This window comes from Schistocerca serialis, chromosome 4 (assembly GCF_023864345.2).
Source record: "Schistocerca serialis cubense isolate TAMUIC-IGC-003099 chromosome 4, iqSchSeri2.2, whole genome shotgun sequence".
Lineage (NCBI taxonomy): Eukaryota > Metazoa > Arthropoda > Insecta > Orthoptera > Acrididae > Schistocerca > Schistocerca serialis.
Genome location: NC_064641.1, coordinates 701,883,570 through 701,905,673, shown reverse-complemented (window position 1 = coordinate 701,905,673; position 22,104 = coordinate 701,883,570). Strand labels below are relative to the sequence as shown.

Here is a 22,104-nt window from a genome sequence, read left to right as displayed (position 1 = left end):
AGCACTTCGTTCTTGGTTTCCCCATCGTGTTGTTCAGTTTTGGTTCTTGTACATGTTGTATATCACCTGTCTTTCCCTATAGATTACTCCACTTTTCTCAGAATTTCGAACATATTGCACCATTTTACACTGTCGATCGCTTTTTCCATGTCTCCAAATCCTACGAACGTATCTTGACTTTTCTACTGTCTTGCTCCCATTATCAACTGCAACGTCATAGATGTCTCCCTGTTGCCTTTATCTTTCCTAAAGCCAAACTGACCGTCACCTAACAGATTGTCAATATTCTTTTTCATTCTTCCGCATATTATTCTTGTCAGGAACTTGTATGCAGGCGCTGTTAAGCTAATTGTACAACAATTCTCTCACTTGTCGGCTCTTCCATTCTTCGAAACTGAGTGGATCAAGGTTTTCCGAAAGTTTGATAGTACACACACAAAAAAAAGTTTTGCGTCACCGCGGTTCCCAGAACTCCTGAAGATAAACGTTGACTGTGGATATTGTATTACAGACACAATGCCTTTGACTGTTCAGAGATGTCACTAAACCCGCCCAAAGACATAAACAACCATGCATGAGAAGCGCCTATTAGACGGACGGGGTCCGACAGCCGATCAGTTCCAGCCATTCCACGAGGAAGGAGGTGCACGGCTCGTGTTGTCTCTAGCTAACCATGCTTAGACGGTCGATACCGCGCTGCGATCGCGTCCGCATTGTTACTTTGTGCCAGGGAGGGCTCTCAACAAGGGAAGTGTGCAGGCGCCTCGGAGTGAACCAAAGCGATGTTGTTTGGACATGGAGGAGATACAGAAAGACATGCCACGCTCAAGCAGCTCAAGGGCTACTAATGCAGTGGATGACCGCTGCCCACGGATTATGGCTAGGAGGAACCCTGACAGCAACGCCACCATGTTGATTAATGCTTTTCGAGCAGCCACATGACGTCTTGTTTTGACTCAAACTGTGCGCAATAGACCGCATGATGCGCAACTTCACTCCCGACGTCCATCGCGAGGTGCATCTTTGCAACCACGACACCATGCAGCGCGGTACAGATGGGCCCAACAACATGCCGAATCAACCACTCAGGATTGGCATCACGTTCTCTTCACCAATGAGTGTCGCATATGACTTTCAACCAGACAATCGTCGGAGACGTGTTTGGAGGCAACCTGGTCAGGCTGAACACCTTAGACATACTGTCCAGTTAGTGCAGAAAGGTGAAGGTTCCCTGCTGTTTTGGGGTGGCTTTATGTGGGACCGACGTACGCCGCTGGTGGTCATGGAAGACGGCGTTACGGCTGTACGATACATGAATGCCATCCTCCGAACGATAGTGCAGCCATATCGGCAGCATATTGGCGAGGCATTCGTCTTCCTGGACGACAATTGCGCCCCCATCGTGCACATCTTGTGAATGACTTCCTTAAGGATAACGACATCGCTCGACTAGAGCGGCCATCATGTTCTCCAGACATGAACTCTATCGAACATGCCTGGGATAGACTGAAAAGGGCTGTTTATGGACGACGTGACCCACCAATCACTCTGAGGGATCTACGCCGAATCGCCGTTGAGGAGTGGGACAATCTGGACCAACAGTGCCTTGATGAACTTGTGGATAGTATGCTACGATGAATACAGGCATGCATCAATGTAAGAGGACGTGCTACTGGGTATTAGAGGTACAGGCGCGTACAGCAGTCTGGACCACCACCTCTGAAGGTTTCGCTGTATGGTGGTACAACATGCAATGTGTGGTTTTCATGAGGAATAAAAAGGGCGGAAATGATGTTTATGTTGATCTCTATTCCAATTTTCTGTACAGGTTCCAGAACTTTCGGATCCGAGGTGATACAAAACTTTTTTTTATGTGTGTATATCGCCAGTCTCATAGATTCTATATATTAGTGTTATTAGTCGTTTTGTTGCCACTACCCCCAATGATTTTAGAAATTGTGGTGGAATGTTAGCATCCAACAAACAAGTGGTTTACAAGGCGCTTGTTCGACCAATTCTTGAGTGTTGTTCATCAGTCTGGGTCCCTTACCAGGTAGGGCTGCTAGAAGAGGTAGAAAAGATACAACGAAGAGCTGCGCGTTTCGTCATGGGATTGTTTAGACGATATGAGAGCGTTACAGAGATGTTTAATAAACTTCAGTGGCAGACGTTACAAGAGAGGCGTTATGCTTCAAAGAGAGCTTTAATACTGAAATTTCGAGAAAGTACTTTCTGGGAAGAGTTAGGCAACATATTGCGCCCTCCACATACGTCTCACAAAATGAGCACAACGAGAAAATTAGTGAAATTAGAGGTAATGCAGAGGTTTACCGTCAATCATTCTTTCCATGCGCCATTCACGAATCCATGTGGTTACTATGCTTCAATCTGAGTACTTTTATTTTAAAAAAACAGCCGATACACATATTAACACAACGAAAATAAATATTTCCAAACATGGTTGGATTCAAGTGAAAGAAACTGCACTTAGTGTCGTCGAGAGGAGAACAATGTTTAACGGACTTGAAGACTGGAGCACCTACAAGATTTTCAAGTAAGGGGTTCCCACTTACATAATAAAGGACTTTGTTTTACCGTCACAACAATGTAAAAACAACTCGTCTGCTGAAAATAAAAAGTATCTGCAACAGACGCTGCAGCATTTCAAAGCAGCTAATAGAACGTTTTTCGAACGTTAATCAATTAAAATTGCTTTGTACTTTATAAAGTTAAGAGAAGGATTAAAAATAATTTAATCACAGAACAATGTGTCCGTAAAATGTATCTGAAAAATGTTTATCATTAACCAAACTGATAAATACTTGAGATTCCTTTCAGTGGCACTTACCTCTTCTTGCCGATAGCTGTGTGGCATTTAGCAAGTTCTGCGTTTTTCAGAATAAAATATGTATTTTCATTGATGAAAGGAAGGGAACTTTAAAAAATTGCAGTGCTTGTGTGATTCTTACTGTAGAAAAAATAAAGAAGTGTTATTGAGGCTTTCCCATCAAAATATTTTTGTCAAGACAAAAAAAAACCTGAATAACTCGGAATTAGTCTTTGGCACTTAGCCTATTATTGATTTTCACTCTATAATTACAAAGAGACAAATACTTGACTTCAATAAGCACGTTGAAGTGAATGTAGGTTGCAGTAGTTATACTGTGAGTTGTGTAGGATACACTTGTGTCCAAAGCTACATCAAACCGTCTTCTGTCTGAAGACAACAACAACAGCAATAACAACTACTCCCTATAACATGATTTTTCTAGCTGACAGTGGGATTCTACTTTTCGCAGAATCAAAATGGCGGGACTGAACTGTATGAGTGGTATGGCATATTGACATTATACGTGGCAGGAAAGTGCTCTTGCCTAATATACATCTTCCTCAAGTAACAAGCACTGCATAATTAGCTTTCATTTCACTTGTATGTTTTGATTCTCTCAGTTAGTTTACCCATTTCGACGAACAATCTCCAAAATTAAAAAAAAAAAACAGTTGTCACATTCAGTGTGTTGCTAAGTGCGTCCAAAAGAAGAAAATAAAATCATGCAGAACTTACCTCCCAGTTGTAGAGTTAACGTTAAGCGTCCCAAACAAATCACTTTTGACACCCAATTCCGCCAAAACTTTGCAGTTATTGGCAGCATTGCCTCCTGAACTCAACTTCCGATCAAGGACTCTGTTGAGAAATTGAAATCAAATATTAGAGAAATGGAAACAAGAATTAAAAAAAAAATGCTGTCGGATGACCATACCCAAGAAGCCAAACGACAAAAAAAATCGGTTGGATAGCCGATGAATTGGTGTGTGTGTGTGTGGGGGGGGGGGGGGGAAGGGAAGGAGGGGGGGGGGGGGGGGCTTCAGGCAGTCCTCAGGTGACAAATGAATGTCACGACCACATATATAACGACATGCATCTTATAAAATGCCAGTAAATTCCCTCCGCCGAACTCTCATGTATAAAACAGCTTCAAATGTCTGATTACTTTACAAATGAGTTAATGTGTTAAATACTTGACGTTAAACATGTAAGTGAGAAAAAAGTTTAGAAAAGGTTTGATATGAAGTTTAAGGTTTGTTGGAGATCACTAAGTGCTCTCGCTATGAAACAATGGATGGGTATACTCTGGCAAATTTATGCTCTGTTTTAAGCAGAAGTTAATTTTTCACGCATTCGTTTGGTCACGATGTCATTACACCTAAACTATATGTATATATTCAGGGCGTCTCAGCTAAGAGTCGTGAGGAGTTTTTTCTCTGTTGTTTTGGGAGATATTTGCAATTTCATGTTTTGAATGTGTAGCTGGAGTTGGCCCAAACAGACAATTCTCATCACGTCTTTCATGCGAGACCCAGTGTAGACAGAAAGCGTCAGTTTGTTTCCTATTACAAACAAAATTATTCTTAAAACGAAATTTTAAGTGCCCTTTCGATAGAGCGGTCCCATATTAAACTAGTGAGATATTTTTTTTATTGATATGCGTTACCAGGGACAGTAAAACACAAGGAATAATCAGTATTCCAGCAGCGATAGGATAGCTCTGGCCAGCACTGGCTACCGCCATGCAGCAGCGCTTCGCAGTCGCCCTTGAGTTCTTGTTATTCATCATGTTTTACTGTCCCTGATAATACATATCGATAAAACTAGTATCATAATAGACTAATTTGGGACCACTCTATCGAAGTGGCACGGAAAACTCCGCTTTAAAACTATTTTGTTTGCAGTGGGGAATAAACCGACGCTTTTCATCGGCACTCGGTGTCGCGTGAAAGACGTGAGTTTTGGTGTATGTCTGGTCTGACCCCAGCTACACATTCAAGACACGAAATTGCAAGTATCCTCCGAAACACCTGATAAAAAAAACGCCTGAAGAATCTAAGAGTCCCCTATACAAATAACATTGTAGATACATTCGGTGGTTTATGTGGATACTGTTGTAAAGTGTGTTGTTAATAGAGCTAGTAGTAAAGAAGCAATAAATTAATAATTCATGCCTGGTGCTCAAGTTTTACTGCATGAACAGCGAAACTATAGTAAGCGATAAACTTTTTCCTTTTCATGATTCCCTTGGGAGGAGGGATGGGGGTTGTTAGCAGAAAAAGTTTCGTAAATATTTGAAATTATGTGTACAGAATGTAGGAAGTCGTTAATTGCTCTCACTCTCAAATACTAAATGATCAGAATCTGGGTCATTTTGGCTCTTTGAATTATTCTGCCTCAAGACATATGGACGCTTTCTAACTGTAACACTAGTCTTACTGTGTTAAACGTTTAACATAAGATTTCAGCTCTAAATGTGTGGATTATGACAGTATTTTAAATATTTAAATCTGGTCTGTATTTATATGAAATATTGAAAGTAAAATTTTTATTGTCCCTGGCAGTCGTTAGATAGCAACCTGTAACTGGAACCAGGTGACCGTGGACCAGTTTAGTCGTTTAGTAAGACAGATGAGTGTACAGACACAGAATATTGAAAACGTTGCAAAGTTAACTGTTATTTGAAAAAGTGAGCGCAGCAATAAAATGGTTTTTACTATTATAATCAAACATTTGTGTAAGTGAAACGTATTTTCACGAAGGGAAAAAGGAAATTGTGTTTTGACATTTAAAGTAAATTGCAATTTTGAGTCATATATTTACTGTTTTCAAGTGCTTCTGTTTTTTTTTACAGTGCATCAAACATCACAAGGTGGTTGCTTCTGTGTTAAAAGATGCATCGCAAAGGATGAATCCATCTTTTCTAGTCTCTAGTTTCTCTCGTGCTCTGACAACTTAATTAAATGTCATACCTCTGCCCGAATGGCAAGCATACAATTGTTCATAGTGCTTGTAAGTGAACTTACACATACCATTCTGTGCCAAAGGTTTCGTTTTGTCATTACTACTGAAAACCTTAGGAATGTTATTGTTATTTTATAATGAAGGCCTGTACATGCCGGATTTTACGTTTTTGTCTGACTATCTGGAATGTGCCAGTATATGGGATGTGCACCAGTTTTTGTCATTGATTGTTCTCTATTAGCCAACGTAGGGAAACGGTGTTTTTAGCGCTTTTTATTTTTTCCTAGAAAGGTATGAATCAAATCAGAGCTAGACCCTTTACAGAAAATGTAAGTTTAATTGATTATAATTTGATTTTTAAATGCACATTCAAGTCATGAAACTGATACGAAGAGATGCACCGTGGAATGGGAAACGGCACATATGTGTCTGTGGATACTGTAAGCTTGCAGAGATTACAATTTCGGTAACTCTTGCGTTTTGTAATTGATAATTGAATGTTTTTTTTGCGCTAATCTCTGTATTAAGGTTCAAGAAATTTATAGAAGTGCGTTTGATTTGAATTTTATTATATTGGGAGTTTCAAAGTTGTTAGAACATATTTAACTGTCTTATGATACCAGGCCACATCACATCACCCATATAGCTGATTCAGTATTTAATTCTCCAACTCAGTGTCTCTTTCTGTAATACAGTTTATTCAAAATTCTCGATGTAAACTTACTATCTCATTCTTGTACTATCTGAAAATAATCTTTTACCATACTTAAGATTCTGTTCGAAAGATGAAACCCAATATTTCCATGTTTGGTCAAGTACAAGAGCCTAAGAAATATAAAATTATTCTTAATACTATAACTTGTAAATCGTATAGACTAGTATATAGAAAATTAGGTGGTTGTTTATACCGATTAAAGTATCAATTAAATATAACATACATATGGAATGTAACCACGAGAAAGCAAACAGTAGAATAATTCTGGTTATATTCACAGATTTTTTTAAAAATGTGAGCAAAGAACAGTTTACTTTTTCTCCAGTCATGAATAAATGAGAAAACATTACAATCCATACATGGAATGAGAAATAAAGGCGGTTAGCAAACTATTGCACAGAAAAGTCGTTCGACAGTTCTTTTGTTTGTATCATCTCTAATATATCAAATAATCTTACACAATGATAAGATACGTTGTTTAATGTTGATCTAGTATCAGGCACGGCAACATGTGTTTTGTTCTGTTGAGCGTAGGGGTAGTTCGACTTTCAGTTGTTATAAAGCACAACAGTAAGTATCGTAGCAATTGAAATGTGCTGCTGTGTTTGAAGAGTTTTCGTATGACATAGCATCTTCCTAATTCGCCAGCGTAAATTCAACAGAAAATAATGCAGTCGTACAACAGAATGTAGCAAGACTCCTCATCAGATGGAAGAACAATTCAACTTGAAAAAGAAAAAAGACCCACAGGCCTAAATATTGAAGAGGATGTTGGGGATGATAAAAAAATAAATAAAAATAAAAAATGATCAAAATTGAGGATAAGTAACATTTGAAACCGCTGAAACACTTCTCCCTAGAGTGTACATAAGCCTCTGGTAATGATAGTTGAAATGCACCGGTAATTTAAGAACTAATTTTGACCTGATTGAAGCCAACAACTTTTTTAAATGAAGAAGTTTTTGAATAAAAAATTGTAAAGAATGGAGTGCATTTTGGATACTACACTGAGACATAGCCTAAGAAATACAGTCGAGAGTCACAAAGGATTTTATCATGTTTATGTTACTATACAAATAAAAATATTTCGTAATGAAATTATGAATCTGCTCATAATTTGATTTAACGTGGCACAGTATTGATCGATAACACCAATAAATGTATTGCTTCATTAGAAATAAAGCTGCAGGATAGCTTGGGTTGAAGAAAACAGGAACAGAAATATCTAGCACATTATAAACAGACATTGAACACTTAGCCTTCTTCTGCTGTGAGGAAAACACGATAACTAAAGAACTTGTGGATAAATTTTTCAATCATTTAAGTAAATATATAATAAATGACAGCCAAGTGAACTGAATGGTTTCGACATCAATCCTGTGAAAACAACAAAAAGTACGAAGTATAAACATTCTTATGTTGTCCGCTTGGACCATTCGATCTCTAATGTTTACTGAACTTCTGCTGTCACTAGCCTATGTATTAGCGTGCTTAATCCGGAATACGTCGCAGAATTTACTTATTTAAAAATATTCCTTTCGTAAATAGCTGGCTGGAGGTGCAACTTCATTTACAAATAAAGACAGTAGATACTTGTTTACATTAGACAGCAGTAACAGTATTTCGTACAAACTTTTATTTAAGTACAGAATCAGTTTTGAAGGTCATTTCGACAGTGCAGTGAGATCGGTTAATTGCTAGAAATGATAACTTACGAAAAACATATTCGTTAAAGTCTGTTTTAGCGTTCCTCCTTGGTGTCACGTTTCATGTTGATGAATATATGGTATGAAATAAATGTCAGACATATTTCATAACAAGTTTTTTATTTTATAATCTGTCACTTTAATTGCGAGAACTTTCTTTCCTTATCTAGCGTAAGTCAGTGAACTGAATTACTTATTGTTTTATGACTCACGATAGATAATTTTTGTTTACTGTATTGATCTTAATACTGCGCAACTTGTGATGAACTGTTCACCACCAACGTAGCGTTTGCGCAGTGGTGAGACAATGTGGAGACAAATACTGCTGAAATGTCAGAGAAAAAGGAAAGCATTTATATGCCAAACACGAATCAAGAAGTGGATCATATAGAGACGTGTTGAAACATTTATTGAAATTAGCCCTCTTGTTTGAAATTTGCATTTCTGTTTCTAGTCCTAACATATCTGTTACGTAGGTTTCACCTGGGAATACTTCAGAAAGACTAATGGCGACTTTATATTCTTTTTATCAAACAGGACAAGTACGAAAACAAACAGGCACTTAAAAACTATTGCTTTTAGTAAACAGCACGAATATTTACCTTAAAACTGTATCTTCGACGGGATAGCTGTCGCAGTACAGCAGTTCGTCAAGGCATACCTTGCCAATGCAGAGTATTTTAAATTCATTCCCCGCCATTGTCTACGCACTCACGCGGTGCTGAATGCGGAGAAAACGTGAGGACTCTACGCTGAACAAAGTCGTGGATGATGTCTCTGAATCTTAAGGCTATCAACATACTGTATGCACTAGCACACGGCAAACATGGAGACAGTAGCACGTTACGTCATGCTTATCACATGGTGGAATTACCTCTTTACATTTGGACAGCTGTTCAAGGCAGCATGGCCTTCACTTGGATTGCTGTGCGGCTTTTGTATGTGAACGTAACTCTATTTCGTGCACTTGGTTGCTGGCGACATCTGTGCCTTTACACAACGAACGTTGAATCGAGAAGCAGAGGTTATCAGCGATTAGCAGGTCAGGGACCTAGGCCAAGAGTCTTCCCGTGAAGAGAACTGGGAACGTGCTCCCTACATACAACTGTCTGCTACCAGTAAAAGGCTTGATTATCACTCTATTTGAAGCTTAAAGGCTTACCTAAAGTAGACGAATTTATATGCAGGGAAGATCATTAACATTTAGATGTGCTCCATGCATAGAGCGAAGTGTCTTTTCTGTCTCAAGCAATAAATAAGTGTTCAAGGTTCAAGAATAGAAGGCTGAAATACTTTACAATTACGAACAGCGTGTGCGTGTACAGTGTGGTCAGTTCTATTTGAACATTATCGGCTGTAATAAACCCATAACGCTGTGCGATAGACCGTAAGATTTGTTTTCGATTTCCAACAAACACATTTGAATATGTCATTGACATACCACGAATTATACGAATGGGACGAATTCGGTAGATGTAATGTACATGTAAAGACAAACAAATTATTACAATTTCAAAAAAAACTGGATGGTTTATTCAAGAGAAAGAGCTTCACAAATTGAGCAAATCAATAACGCGGTGGTTCAACTCTGACTCTCACGCAAACAGTTATTCGTCTTTTGAATGTTTGGTAGAGTTGTTGGAAGTCCTCCTGAGGCATATCGTGCCAGATTCTATCCAAATGGCGCGTTAGATCGTCAAAATCCCGAGCTGGTTGGAGGACCCTACCCAAAACGCTCCAAATGTTCCCTCTTGTGGCGACATCCGGCGACTTCGCTGGCCAAGGTAGGGTTTGGCAAGCACGAAGAAAAGCAGAAGTCTCGTCGTGTCCAGGCTGCGTTATCTTGCCGAAATAGCCCAGGATGGTTTGCCATGAAGGACACAAAACGAGACGTAGAACATCATCGACTTATCGCTGCGATTTAAGGGTGCCATGGATGACAACCAAAGGGGTCCTGCTGTGAAATGAAATGTCACCCCAGACCATCGTGATTATGGGGCTCTATGGCGGGCGACAGTCAGGTTGGTGTCCGACCGCTGTCTCGGGAATCTCCATACATGTCTTCACTGATCATCGGGGCTAAGTTCGAAGCGGGACTCATCACAATTCTACTCCATTCAATGAAATTCCATACACAATGTGCCCAACACCATTGCAAACGGGCTTGTTGGTGTACAGTGGTCAATGGTAGATGGCGCAAGGCGCCACGAGGTCGCTCCCTTTCTCTGAGCCACGTATTAATGATCCTTGTGGTCAATGACGTACCAGTTGCACGTCGGATCGACAATAATAATGAACCCTGGGCTCTGGGTGCCCCTCTGACGATTGCTCTGTCCTCAAGTTCCGTCGTCTCTCTAGGTCGACCGCACGCTTCTTGACACTTTGTTCGGCCATGGTTCATATATTCCTCCCAAACTCGTCGAATAGTGGCATCGCCCCTATTCAAATGTCGAGTGATTAATCCAACCGCTATCGTTGAGCCCAACAACACGTCCTCTCAAATGCTGACGTCTGCCTATATTGTTCACGTGCCTGTCTGCGAGGCATGATTACTGTTCAAGAACACAGAATAAAATTTGCAAAGTCTTTATGCCCTGCTATCGAGATGTTCCCTGTTTACTATGCTTGGCAGCTGCAGCGCTACACATTCATCCATCTGCCGCCAAAGTTTAAAATCACGCATTTTCCCTCAGTACCTGGATGGATATTGGTTTGTGACCGATTTGCATAACTCCTTCGTGGTGCCCCGTTTTTTGGTCTTAGCGTATAAATAAAAGACAGTAGTAGAAAGCATATCACTATCAACACAACCACGTGTCCTCACTTCATGGGACACTGTGGAGAGATTAGGGATTTAACCCAGGACATTGGCGCAAAGACTGGCGATAGGCAGCTTTACGCTCTCCACTTGCTGTCGAAATACTGGCAGTGAAAGTTTCATCCACCACTGGTGTACCTCCCAGTCGATTTCTACTTCACAAGCGCGTGTTAACTACCTCGGATGTGGAACGGTGTTTTGGGACCCATTTTGATCTATGGTGACTCAGTCACCTCCCGCAACTTCGGGAGACTGGCCAGAGCTAGAGCTGAGGCATTTAAACCTCAATCAGTCGTGTAACAGATTTCCAAGTAAGATTTATGTCAGCTAGCCTCATGTCTGTGGAGTGCCCCACACCGCGGTCTGGCACAACTGAAGAGCACAGGAGAGTAGTGGCGCAGTGGGTATACTGGATCAAGCGGCCTCTTGTTCTTGTAATATAAACAAACTGGCCATAAGGCTCCACCCACTTAATAACCCTTATGTAAACAAACCACACTTCTGCCTGAGGTCCATTATACAAAGAAACCATCTGAAAATGCTTTTAGTCTTGTGTAGATAAACTGCTAACCTGGTTGCAGCCCTTATATAAATAAAACAGCCACCTGATGCTTTTACCTTAATCTGTTTACGACCCACAGCTGTGATCTTAATTATTATAATTTATGATCCAAAACCCCCACCTCCCCTCCCTTACTCCCTTAGTGCAGTCCTATTGGTGGGGTTGACCCCCCTGACCACACATCAGGGTATGACAATCAAGAGATGGACTTACCATTCTTGTTATGTACGTTGGCTGATCAACATCATGAAGTATCTTCAGCAGTAGCAGCAGCAAATTCTGGTGATACTCGCAATTTGGTTTTGCAAATTGCAGCAGAGCATTGCAACCAATGGTATTTTTTGCAAACATGCCAATGTATAACGCTATTTACAGTTGTGGGGAAATTCCTTAAAAGTCTGACCATTTTCTCCCAGTATTCCACAAATACCCACTTTTCAAGAAGGCACACATTAATATGAGGCTTCAAATATTTAACAAATACCAGCACAGTACATTATTTAAACAAATACATTAAAATCCCAATGTTTTAATGTTTAAAAGTTATCACAGTGCAAAAATACTCTTTTGCTAATTACTAAGTCTACATTTCACTGTAAGGAATCACCACTGCGTTATTAATGTGTTAAAAACAGTACTGTCACTATTCAAAATGGTTCAAATGGCTCTAAGCACTATGGGACTTAACATCTAAGGTCATCAGTCCCCACTGTCACTATTAGCCTGCCTTAGAGTGCTCTGTCACTATAAGATTATGGACGACTTGTAAATAACAGCATGAAATCTAAGTTGGAACGTTTCTACAGGCATGTAGGTACACACAAAACTAACTACACTTGTACTGCTACCACCACCAATGGGGTTTATTTAAATTAAGCAAAAAAAATATGGAGGCCGTCTTCAGTGCTCCATGCAGTGAATCCCTAATGCACCTCACCACCTAGCGCTGACTGGGAGCAACACTTGCCTTCAGTACAGCCATCGAGTAAAGGCTCACTACCACAGTGCACATTGAAGCCTACAACTGTCATTGCAAGTGCATAAACACATTAAGAGTGCAGACTTTACATTGTCTTGACAGGAGACTGAGCTCTCCAGCTCTCCACCGCACTCCAGCACCCAACCAATGCACAGGGGCAAATAAGCAAGACGCAATACCATTCCCCACTGCTCCACCCAAGTCTTTCTAAGATCCTTCCATATATATTACCATAATTAAATGAGAAATGAGAGCTTCAATCACTTTCTTATGTAATTCCCTTAAAATTTCATCTTTGCTCAACACAGCTTATTTACAGTATGTATAAAACGGATATTACAGAGCACCTAACATACGCAGTTCTACTACTTTATCTTCGCAGAGCACACTTGGTAGCAATGGGCTAAAATGTATATGCTAAACTATACATGAATAATACAGATGTAAGTCATTCTGTCAGCTTAATAGAGTGTTGGTATACAAATTACACAGAATACAACATCAGTTCTAAGTGACACAAGGCCTTTATAGTTTTCCAGAGGTATATGAGTTCAAATGTTTATGAAATTCATATCAAATTACGGTTTGGTAGATGTAGTATTTGCCACTCATTCTCACAAAATGATCGTTGCTGAATTTATCAACCAGTAACTAACGTTACAATTATGGCAGACGGCTGTCTCTTTATTTCCCTCATAGTGCATTGTGTGTCATTCCCCTAAGAGTCATCAGGTATGTTTTTCTCTACTGTTTCACACTATATTTGCAATTTTGTTTTTGCAGTTTGTAGCTGGAGTCCACAAAAACAAATATCACACATCAGGTACTTCATAGGCTGCAAGTGTCGACGTAAAGTGACAAATTGTGTCTGGTTGTGGTGAACAAAACTTTTTTATGTTATCATTGGATAGTGCAGTCCCAAATTAGTCTAGTGTGATATTCGTTTAATCAGTATCAATAGGGACTTTCAAATATGTCTGGATACTTACTAATAACACTCACATTATTGCAGTGATTAGAAATACAAGCTCTCTTTCTTGCCAATGTCATTGTGCACTGTATGCTGCTAGGGATCCTCTGATTGGGAACACTGCTATGAGTAGATCATATTTTTTCAATATAATTAATGTGAAATATATATTAAACAAGGTTCCTCAATGGAGAGCTACATAATATTTTTAAGATGCAGACCACCAGTTAGTTTACTGCGATCAGTATGTATTAATAGGGACATCAAAATCTGTAGCATGCACTGTCTCCATGCTCAGTAATCTGCTTTACATCTGGGGAAAGAAAAATGAATTTAATCCTTACGGGTGTGGATCTTTTTCCAATACAACACATAGAACAAGCCTACTGTTCATTTTCCCCACATGCTATTCGAGAGTGGAAGAACTTTAATATCAAATTTAGGGTATGGATAACATATATCTCTTCTGTCTGCTGCAGAAGTCTGGAAGTAATTTCTTTCATAATCATTAGTCTAAATTTCTTAGAGTCATTGCTCATTTTCTTAAGATATGGGGAGTAACAGTGTTTGTGGGAGCAGTTTATGATGTGTCCTTATTTTAATGTATGGGATAACAATATATACAGTGCCCAGTGCATGACATGCTGATACAATGTAACCATCCTTTTTTAAGCAAATAAATGTTTCGTAATATTCTCGACAACAAATCTATACTAAAAACAGATTATCTACACCACTCCACCTCAGGTGTATTTTAGAGTATCACTGCATGGTTCTGCTTTTCCTTAAATTCTTGTCATCGACAAATGATCCACTAAAACTGGTCTTCAACATACAGCATTTGATTTTCAACATACATCTTCCAAATATTGAAATGCAATTTGCTTGTTGTATCCCCAGCTTCCACCTTACTGATTTTGAAATACAACAATCTTATTGTTGTCAGCACTTCCGTTCATGTAATTCCTACATCACAATGTGGCAGTCTTCCAACAATGTACTAATCTATCATTATTATTTCTATAATGGTGAACTCATTATGTGTGAAGCCATTGTGGAATTTATAGTTTGAGGTACTGTGGAATTTCCACGAATTTCTGAAGATGACAAACACGATTAATCATAGTTTACTGAACCACCTCCAAGAACTTAAGAAATTCAATCGGGCTCTGAAATTAACTTATTGTGAACTGTGACTTTCGATTGTTCTATGATCTTATTGGAAATAAATTCGAAATTGTGAAACTTTGAAAAGTGCTTGAGTATGTGATTTTTGCCAAGCAAATCCTGCCTGCATTTATATTAAATATTTTTATGAAACATTGGGTGCATTGCGACAAACGTGAGTTGGTGCCCCATAGACGAAACTTAGCAAAACTTGTAAGTCGAAACACATTTACGGGGGCCCATTGAAGTGTTTGTGCTGTGTAATGTGTGCGTAAATTGTTTCATGCAGTAGCATGTTGGGGCTCTGAGCTGATACAGAATTTGTGAACAGTTAAAAACTTGGATTTTTCGCAAGTTGATGAGAGAGATTGTATTTAATTTTGTTATCCACACCACATGCACATTCCCATACTGCCCGTATGGTCCAAAACCCACCCACAAGGGAGGGGAAGTGGCCTTTTGTCGATTATAAATTATAGAAATTAAGATGCCAGTTATGCATCATAAACAAATTAGTTTAGAAGCGTCTGATGGTCATTTTGTTTATATAACGGCCACAAGCAAGTGAGCAGTTTGTTTGCATAAAGCTAAAAGCATTGATGGCCATTTTATTTGTATAAAGGCCTCAGGCATGTGCGTGGTTGAGCCGTGTGTGGCTCGCATTCATGCTGTTTGTTCTTTGGCATTTTGTCACATCGAGTGGCATCTTGTTTCTTCCTTACTTACTTACTTGTGTAACAAAGTTGCTGGCTTGCCTCGTTGAGTGGCAGCAGCAGCGCTTATCGATACTAATACTGTCGTACTATCTTTGGTGTGACCACTAGTATTTCCGGGTGGTGGTGGTGTGTATGGTAGTCTGTCGGTTGGGACAGAGCAGCAAGGAACTCTCCGTAGCTCGAGGGCAGGCCTGGACTGCTGGCGGTGTGCAGGCCCTGTCGGATTGTGAGGCGCTAGCTGCAAGAGTGACAAAGTTCGTTGCCCACCGAACCTGGTCGCTGCAGTTGAGTGATCAGTTAACCTGTTATGAAGCCTGAACTATTGTAATATCTCTTTGATCAATTGTGGGTTGTTGCTCCCTGGGCTATTCGGGCTAGCAGCAACGTATGATGTGTTGGGGTCGGCAAAATCTTGCAGCCGTCATCCTGTATTATGATTAATTATTAAATTGACTGTTACATGCCTTTGAAGTACACCAGCAGTATTTTCTGTCCTGTGGACATTAACGCCCCAGTTACCTGCCCTGGTCGTTAGTGTACTTTTCCGGCAGTGTGCCTTTCCTCGTTGTGTTGATGCTGTCCAGCACGGTGTGTAGTTCAACAGCCTTTTAAATAGTTTGGGTCATATTTGCTTACAGTGGTTATTGTTCCCTTGCCTGTTTTTAAATGCGAATATCTGGAGACGTAGTGCTGTTCGTATCCTCGTCCTCGTCCTCGGCCGATATTTTCCATCGTTGTGCCATTGGTTGGATGGAAGGGAATTGGTTAAATTGTTGGTCAGTCCTTGGGAAGTCCCTAGTATGGGTTGTCATCCGATTATTTAACTCCAACTTTTGGCTGCCTTTCTCACCTTACCTTACATTTGAGCTACCTTCTCAGGCTGACCCTTGGAACACTTCTGAGCACCATTTGTTCTGCTTGTTTCAGATTGTGATTTTCATTTTGGTTTGAAGTATTGTGCGAGGCCTTAGGCTGTGTATTAAATCAGTTACTTTTAAATTTTACATAAAGGCCTTCAGCTATATTGAATTAAAATTTTGAAGATTGATTTTATTTTAAAAATAAAAAAAAATTTCCTTAATATTGGTTCTATCTGAAATTGTTTGTAATCCAGGCCCTAAGCCGTTAGTTGTTTGATGTGTTATGTGTGGTCATCAGTCGAGGATTTACGTGAACCCCTTTTAATAAGGCCTTCAGCCATGTGTATACTTTAAAGGAAATTTTTTATAAGAGGGGAGGGGTTTATTTTAAATTGTTCAGGCCTTCAGCTGTTGTTTCAAATTTGTTTGTGGCCTTTAGCCATGCAATAAGTTAATATTTTTCAATTCCATGATTTTTTTAAAGAAAAAAGTTTTTCCTAACTAATAAGCCAAAAAACGGTTTCATGTTACATGAAGCTTTATATGTCAACTTCATGGTGAAGTGCCCAAATTTCGGTAATCGTCATACTTAACTTAATATTCCCATTTAAAAATGACTCTGCATGAAATTCGAGAATGTGGAGGTGAATTACATTTATTACATGTAATGACAAGAGTGGTCATGCAATGGAGTAATATGTGTAATGCATTGAATTTGTGAACACAATGTCAAAACTGGTAAATCACAATATTACTTCTAACACAATGGGGAATGAGAAAAGAGACCAAAGCTAATCTACACATTTGTTGTGAAATACATCAAGGATGAAATTTCGCATACAGTTAAGGAGCCTTATCTATTGTCATCAATACGTGATGACCAGAACAGAGACTATAATGTTGTTCGATTTTTGTCTCGTTCGCTGCTGCAAGTCCATTCAATAAAATAGTGCATTAATTTCCTATCAGGCATCACTCATACTCTCTCTGTAATATTTGGAGTGATAAAACGATTAATTCGGCGTAATGATGTTAATCTTCTGAGTACGAAAAAGTGATGTTAAAATTAAGGAAGTAAAGTAAATTTGCAGTAATACTAGTGAAAAATGAGCGCAAGCGTTAATGGTACCTATATTTCAACAACAACGCTTTATCAGTCGCTTCTAAAGTCACAGGACAACGTAAAGACAGGAACGGTTTGTTTACTGTCACATACTTCATGGTGTTCTCCAATTATGTCACCATTCTGCAGATGACACATATTAATACACTAATGACAGATTTATTTCATCTGCAAAAGCTAGTAGAGACACTACTGTTTCCTACAGAAAACGCATATTCTTCCATAGCGCTTATCCCTAAAAATGATCTGGATGTACAGGAGGTTTGTCAATATATGCCACATGAAATGCTGACTTTACGATAAATTAATGGAATGGCCTAGATACTTCCAAAAGCTAGACACAGACCATGAATAAACAATGAAATAAAGTATAAAAATTATTATTTTATGTGTAATAAGTATTTTCTAGTTTTTTAGGAAAGCACAACAGTATATATCTTTCTTTTTGGTGTTATGCATCAGTTGATATATAATAAAAGAAAATTCATTACATAATGTGAAATAGAAAATCATCACATATTTTAATGGCTTCAGAGTTCTAAATGTTGGACACTTCTTAAAATAAAGGTATTTTAACAATTTTGCAAAAAATCTGTGACAGTGTTCCTTATTTTGTGTTTCTCTATTAAAATGTGTTACATTATTTTTACCTTAAGCAACTTGCTAGGGCTACGTCAAATTATTGTACTCCGCATAGACTTTCCACTTATCTAAAAACGTACTTTGTGTGACTCATGGGCTTTTATAAATAACCGATGTATTTCAAAATCACTAGCCAACATCCAAGTAAAGTTTTAATGAACACACTGATTCATATCTTGATCTCATCAGTTACTTTAACACAGGTATCACAGCACAGAACATATAATTTACTCAGCACTTGAGCTTCTTTCTTCGGTTTAGTATTTGTCGCAAAACAATTCCGGCTGCAACCGGAGCTGCTGCTATTAAAACGGACATCTTCAAAACAATAACAAAGCGTACAGGCTTCTTTGCTGGTGACTGGGAAGAGACATGCAAACGTCTTGAATAAGAAGCATGAACCTTTTTCTGTTTCTGAGTCAACAGTAGACACACAGGTCCAAATGCACCTTTAGACTCCGACATGGGCAACATACTTTTATGTGTCATGTAATATTTCGATAATCATTAAGATAATAAAAGCTTTGGGAACATATGATGAGCTCTGTAAAGACTTTTAGAGTGTCCATGGAAATAGTCTGCATAGTTCTTGGTTCAATGCTGGACTACATGGAGACCCATTTTTTTCTTTCTGTAAATGAGTGATGTACCTATGTACTGATGTGAGTCTTGTGACCGCATCTTGGTGCAAACCGTTCTCGAATGTCAATTGTGTTGCATCTTTATTTCAAACATATTCTCAGTTGGCCTCTTGAAAGTGGGTGGATCCTTCCCAAAGCTTTGCAATACAGATTTGAGAAGATTATCGGGTACTGAACCAGAGATCTTTGCGTCGGTTTTCAGCAGTGCCATTCAGCAGGTCACAGAGGTGAGAAGGTTTCACGTGACCTTAGCCTTCTGTCTATCGCACAGTAATTCGAGTTCTTTACAAGTGACTGATGTGTCCCTAGTATCACGCTTCAACTCGTACTATCATAGACGGGTTTGGAATGAAAGGAAGTGAATTGGCTAAAGGTGGATTCTAGGATACAGCATACCCTTCTGAGATTGGACCAAGAGGTCCATAAAGTTAATGTTCCCCATCTGGCAGACTGGCAACCAAGATGATTGTTTTATGTCATCACTCTATGAGAAATTGTAGAGATACCTGTGATTTAGTTCACTGCATTGGTGCATGGCCCGGTGAATATTAACCTAGTTCCACCATTTCTGCTACCCTTCTACTGAAATATTGGCGACAATTATTTTCTGCACAATCTGGTCTCAAACCTTTTACCTCAGGATCGAACTACGCTGCAATATAATCTGTTCACGACTCTAGCTATGATGTGTGATGGCAGACCAGCGAAACAATTACCAGACTCTAAAGTTCTGTAAATGTAGCAAATTAATCTCGATGTAATTATCACAAATCTCTTTTTAGTCACTCGAATATGTACCGCCCATATTGTAAAAGAGCTCCTCAGGGTCACCTACTACTGGACAAATATCGTCTAGTGTTGACAGCGTACACCACGCTCCCTGAGAACATCCTGAAGTCCGCGGTATCCGTGCATGCCGACCTTGGCTCCAGCAACTTGACAGGCGTAGTGCAGGCTGTGCTGCAGTGGGTGGCCGCCAGACAGCGCTGACAGCAGCGCAGCGCAAAAGGTGTCTCCAGCGCCCAGCGTGTCCAGCACGCGCTCTGGAGGATAGGCGGGGACAAAAAAGACGCCCTCAGGACTTTTTGCAGCCGCTCCCTGCTCTCCCCACGGCACCACCAATGTTGCTCTGTAACAGGAACACACATCCATAAATCAAGGGAAAAATCATAGAAATGAGAATACTTCAACAATTTATTTGTTCAATGTCTGCATCATAGCATATGAGTTTAGAAGATCTACCAACAACCTCTTTCTTGCACAGTCACATACAAAATTAATATTGAAGTCACCTCATATAATTAATTTTTTGTATTTCACATAAAGTAAACAAGGAACACACTCTAGTTTGAGCATAAATGCTCTTTGGTCAGAGTTAGGGGACCTATAAACAACAAGAATTAGAAGTTAAGTTTCACTAAATTCAACTGCCCCTGCACAACATTCAAGTATCTGTTCAGTGCAGTGTCGTGATATGTCTACGTAAACCAACATATAGAAAACATAACACATTGTAAATAAAATCATGAAACAAAGTTTCACATCTGAAGTTGTCACATAATTGAAAACTATGGAGTACATATGTCAAGTTCCTGTGAGAAAACTGATATTTTGGCAAAGTATGATTACCTTGCAAAGCGATAAGGTTTAGTATATTTTCTGCTAATGGCAGCGTTTATGAACTTATACAAGTGGATGCTATTTTTTCTTTCAGAGCTGATCAACACATTCTGGGAGCAGCCCAAACACTCCCAAAGAGTTTAAGATTAGGTGATTAGGAAGGCCACTCCACTGCATACAACTGTGAAAGAGATGAGCAGATTGTAGTTGAGGGTTACCCTTTGACCCTACTACAGGCTTGTTGTGCGGTTCATATCAGTATGCATTGTAGGGGCTTCAAGAGGAGGGTAGGAGGAATAGATAGTGAGGAGGGATGATGAGGATGAGCAGGAAAGGGGGAGGGGAGATGGACAGGCAGAGAGATGGGAGATGGATATAGAGACATGGGGAGGAGGAGATGGAGAGACAGAATGTGTGAGGAGGATGGGATGTACTGATAGAGACAGAAGGATGAGGTGTACAGAAAGAAGATAGACAAAGAGAATGGGAAGGAGGAAGTAGAGAGATATAGAGAGTACAGGAAGAGATGGACAGACACAGATGAGAGGAGAAGGTGGACAGAGAGAGGGGAGAGGGAGTTCTGGCATGAGAGATTTTGGAGGATGAGTTTGGCAGATAGAGTGGGGAGGATGACACAGACAGAGAATAGGGTGAAGATGACATACACAGACAAATAGGAGAAGGAGATGGACAGATATTGAAGGAGGAGTAGATGGACAGAGAGTTGGAGGTGAAGGACATGGACAGAGAAAGAAGGGAGGAGGAGATGACCAGAGAGTTGTGAGGATGAGATGGTCATGGAGAGGGCAGGGATGAGATGGAAAGAGATAGGGGAAATGGATACAGAGAGGTGGAAATTAGGATATAGAGAAACAGGAGAGGGAGAGACATACAAAGAAATGGGGGTGCAGGAGGAGGACAGATATAGAGAGTGGGAGAGAGATGTAAATGGAACATTGATACATATATCATGGCGACAAAACACGCCAGTAGTTGACAAAGAGGAAGGAAGAAGATGATGAGATGGATAGTGAGAGTGAGGTGAGGAGATGGACAGAGAAACAGGGGAGGAGATGGACAGACAGGAAGGTGGGGGTAGGAGATGGACATAGGGAGGGAGGAGGAGATGTGGAGACAGAGAAGTGGTGAGGAGAAGATGGACAGCTAGAGGTAGGAGGATGAAGTGGACAGAGAGAGAGGAGGGGAGGAGATGGACAGGCAGAGAGGGCGCATATGGTGATGGACAGAAAAGAGGGGGTGGAGGAGGTGGCTGTGGGATACAGACAGAGAGAGATGGAAGGAGGTGATGGAGAATATGATAAGGGATAGGAAGAGTGAGACAGAGACAGGCAAGAGGAGGAGATGCACAAAGAGAGGGAGAAGGAGGGGAGGGGGAAAAAAGGTGGAGAATGAGGTGGAGAGAGAGGGGGAGAAGAAGAGAGACAGTTAGGTAGGAGATACTAGGAGATGGAAAGAGAGAGATGGGGGAGGAAGAGGTGGTCAGATGCAGAAGCTGTAGGAGGAGATGATAGAGACAGGTTCCCACCTGAGATGGGCAGAGAGAAGGGGAGGAAAAGATAGACAGAGGGTGAAGAAGAGATGGTCATAGAGAGTGATGAGCTGGAACAGAGGTAGAGCAGATGGACATAGAGAGGTGGATATACATATGTACATGTATGAAATGGATCGTGGCTACATATACTGTTGTGAAAAGACACCCCAACATTCGATACAATTAAAGAGGGGGAGGAGGAGGAGGAGACAGCGACAGGGGGAGGATAAGATGGACTGAGG

General features: G+C 40.0%; 2 protein-coding genes across 4 annotated transcripts in view; both read right to left on the bottom strand.

Moving 5' to 3' along the window:
* LOC126473208 (ketohexokinase-like) overlaps positions 1–9,199 on the bottom strand; it is a 121,131-nt gene extending 111,932 nt beyond the window's left edge. Inside the window, exons 1-3 of one of the 3 annotated variants that reach the window (XM_050100113.1) lie at positions 9,087–9,199; positions 8,815–8,964; positions 3,566–3,685 (exon numbers count right to left, since the gene is read on the bottom strand). In XM_050100113.1, the coding sequence (XP_049956070.1) occupies positions 3,566–3,685; positions 8,815–8,912 (218 nt within the window). In that variant the 5' untranslated portion in view covers positions 8,913–8,964; positions 9,087–9,199. Of the gene's footprint in view, positions 1–3,565; positions 3,686–8,814 lie in introns of all 3 variants that reach the window. The other 2 variants (XM_050100114.1, XM_050100112.1) reach the window with 2 other exon arrangements.
* Positions 9,200–18,153: 8,954 nt separating this feature from the next.
* LOC126474704 (ketohexokinase-like) overlaps positions 18,154–22,104 on the bottom strand; it is a 30,972-nt gene continuing 27,021 nt past the window's right edge. The window contains exon 5 of the mRNA XM_050102181.1: positions 18,154–19,819. Within this exon, the coding sequence (XP_049958138.1) occupies positions 19,543–19,819 (277 nt within the window). The 3' untranslated portion in view covers positions 18,154–19,542. The remainder of the gene's footprint in view (positions 19,820–22,104) is intronic.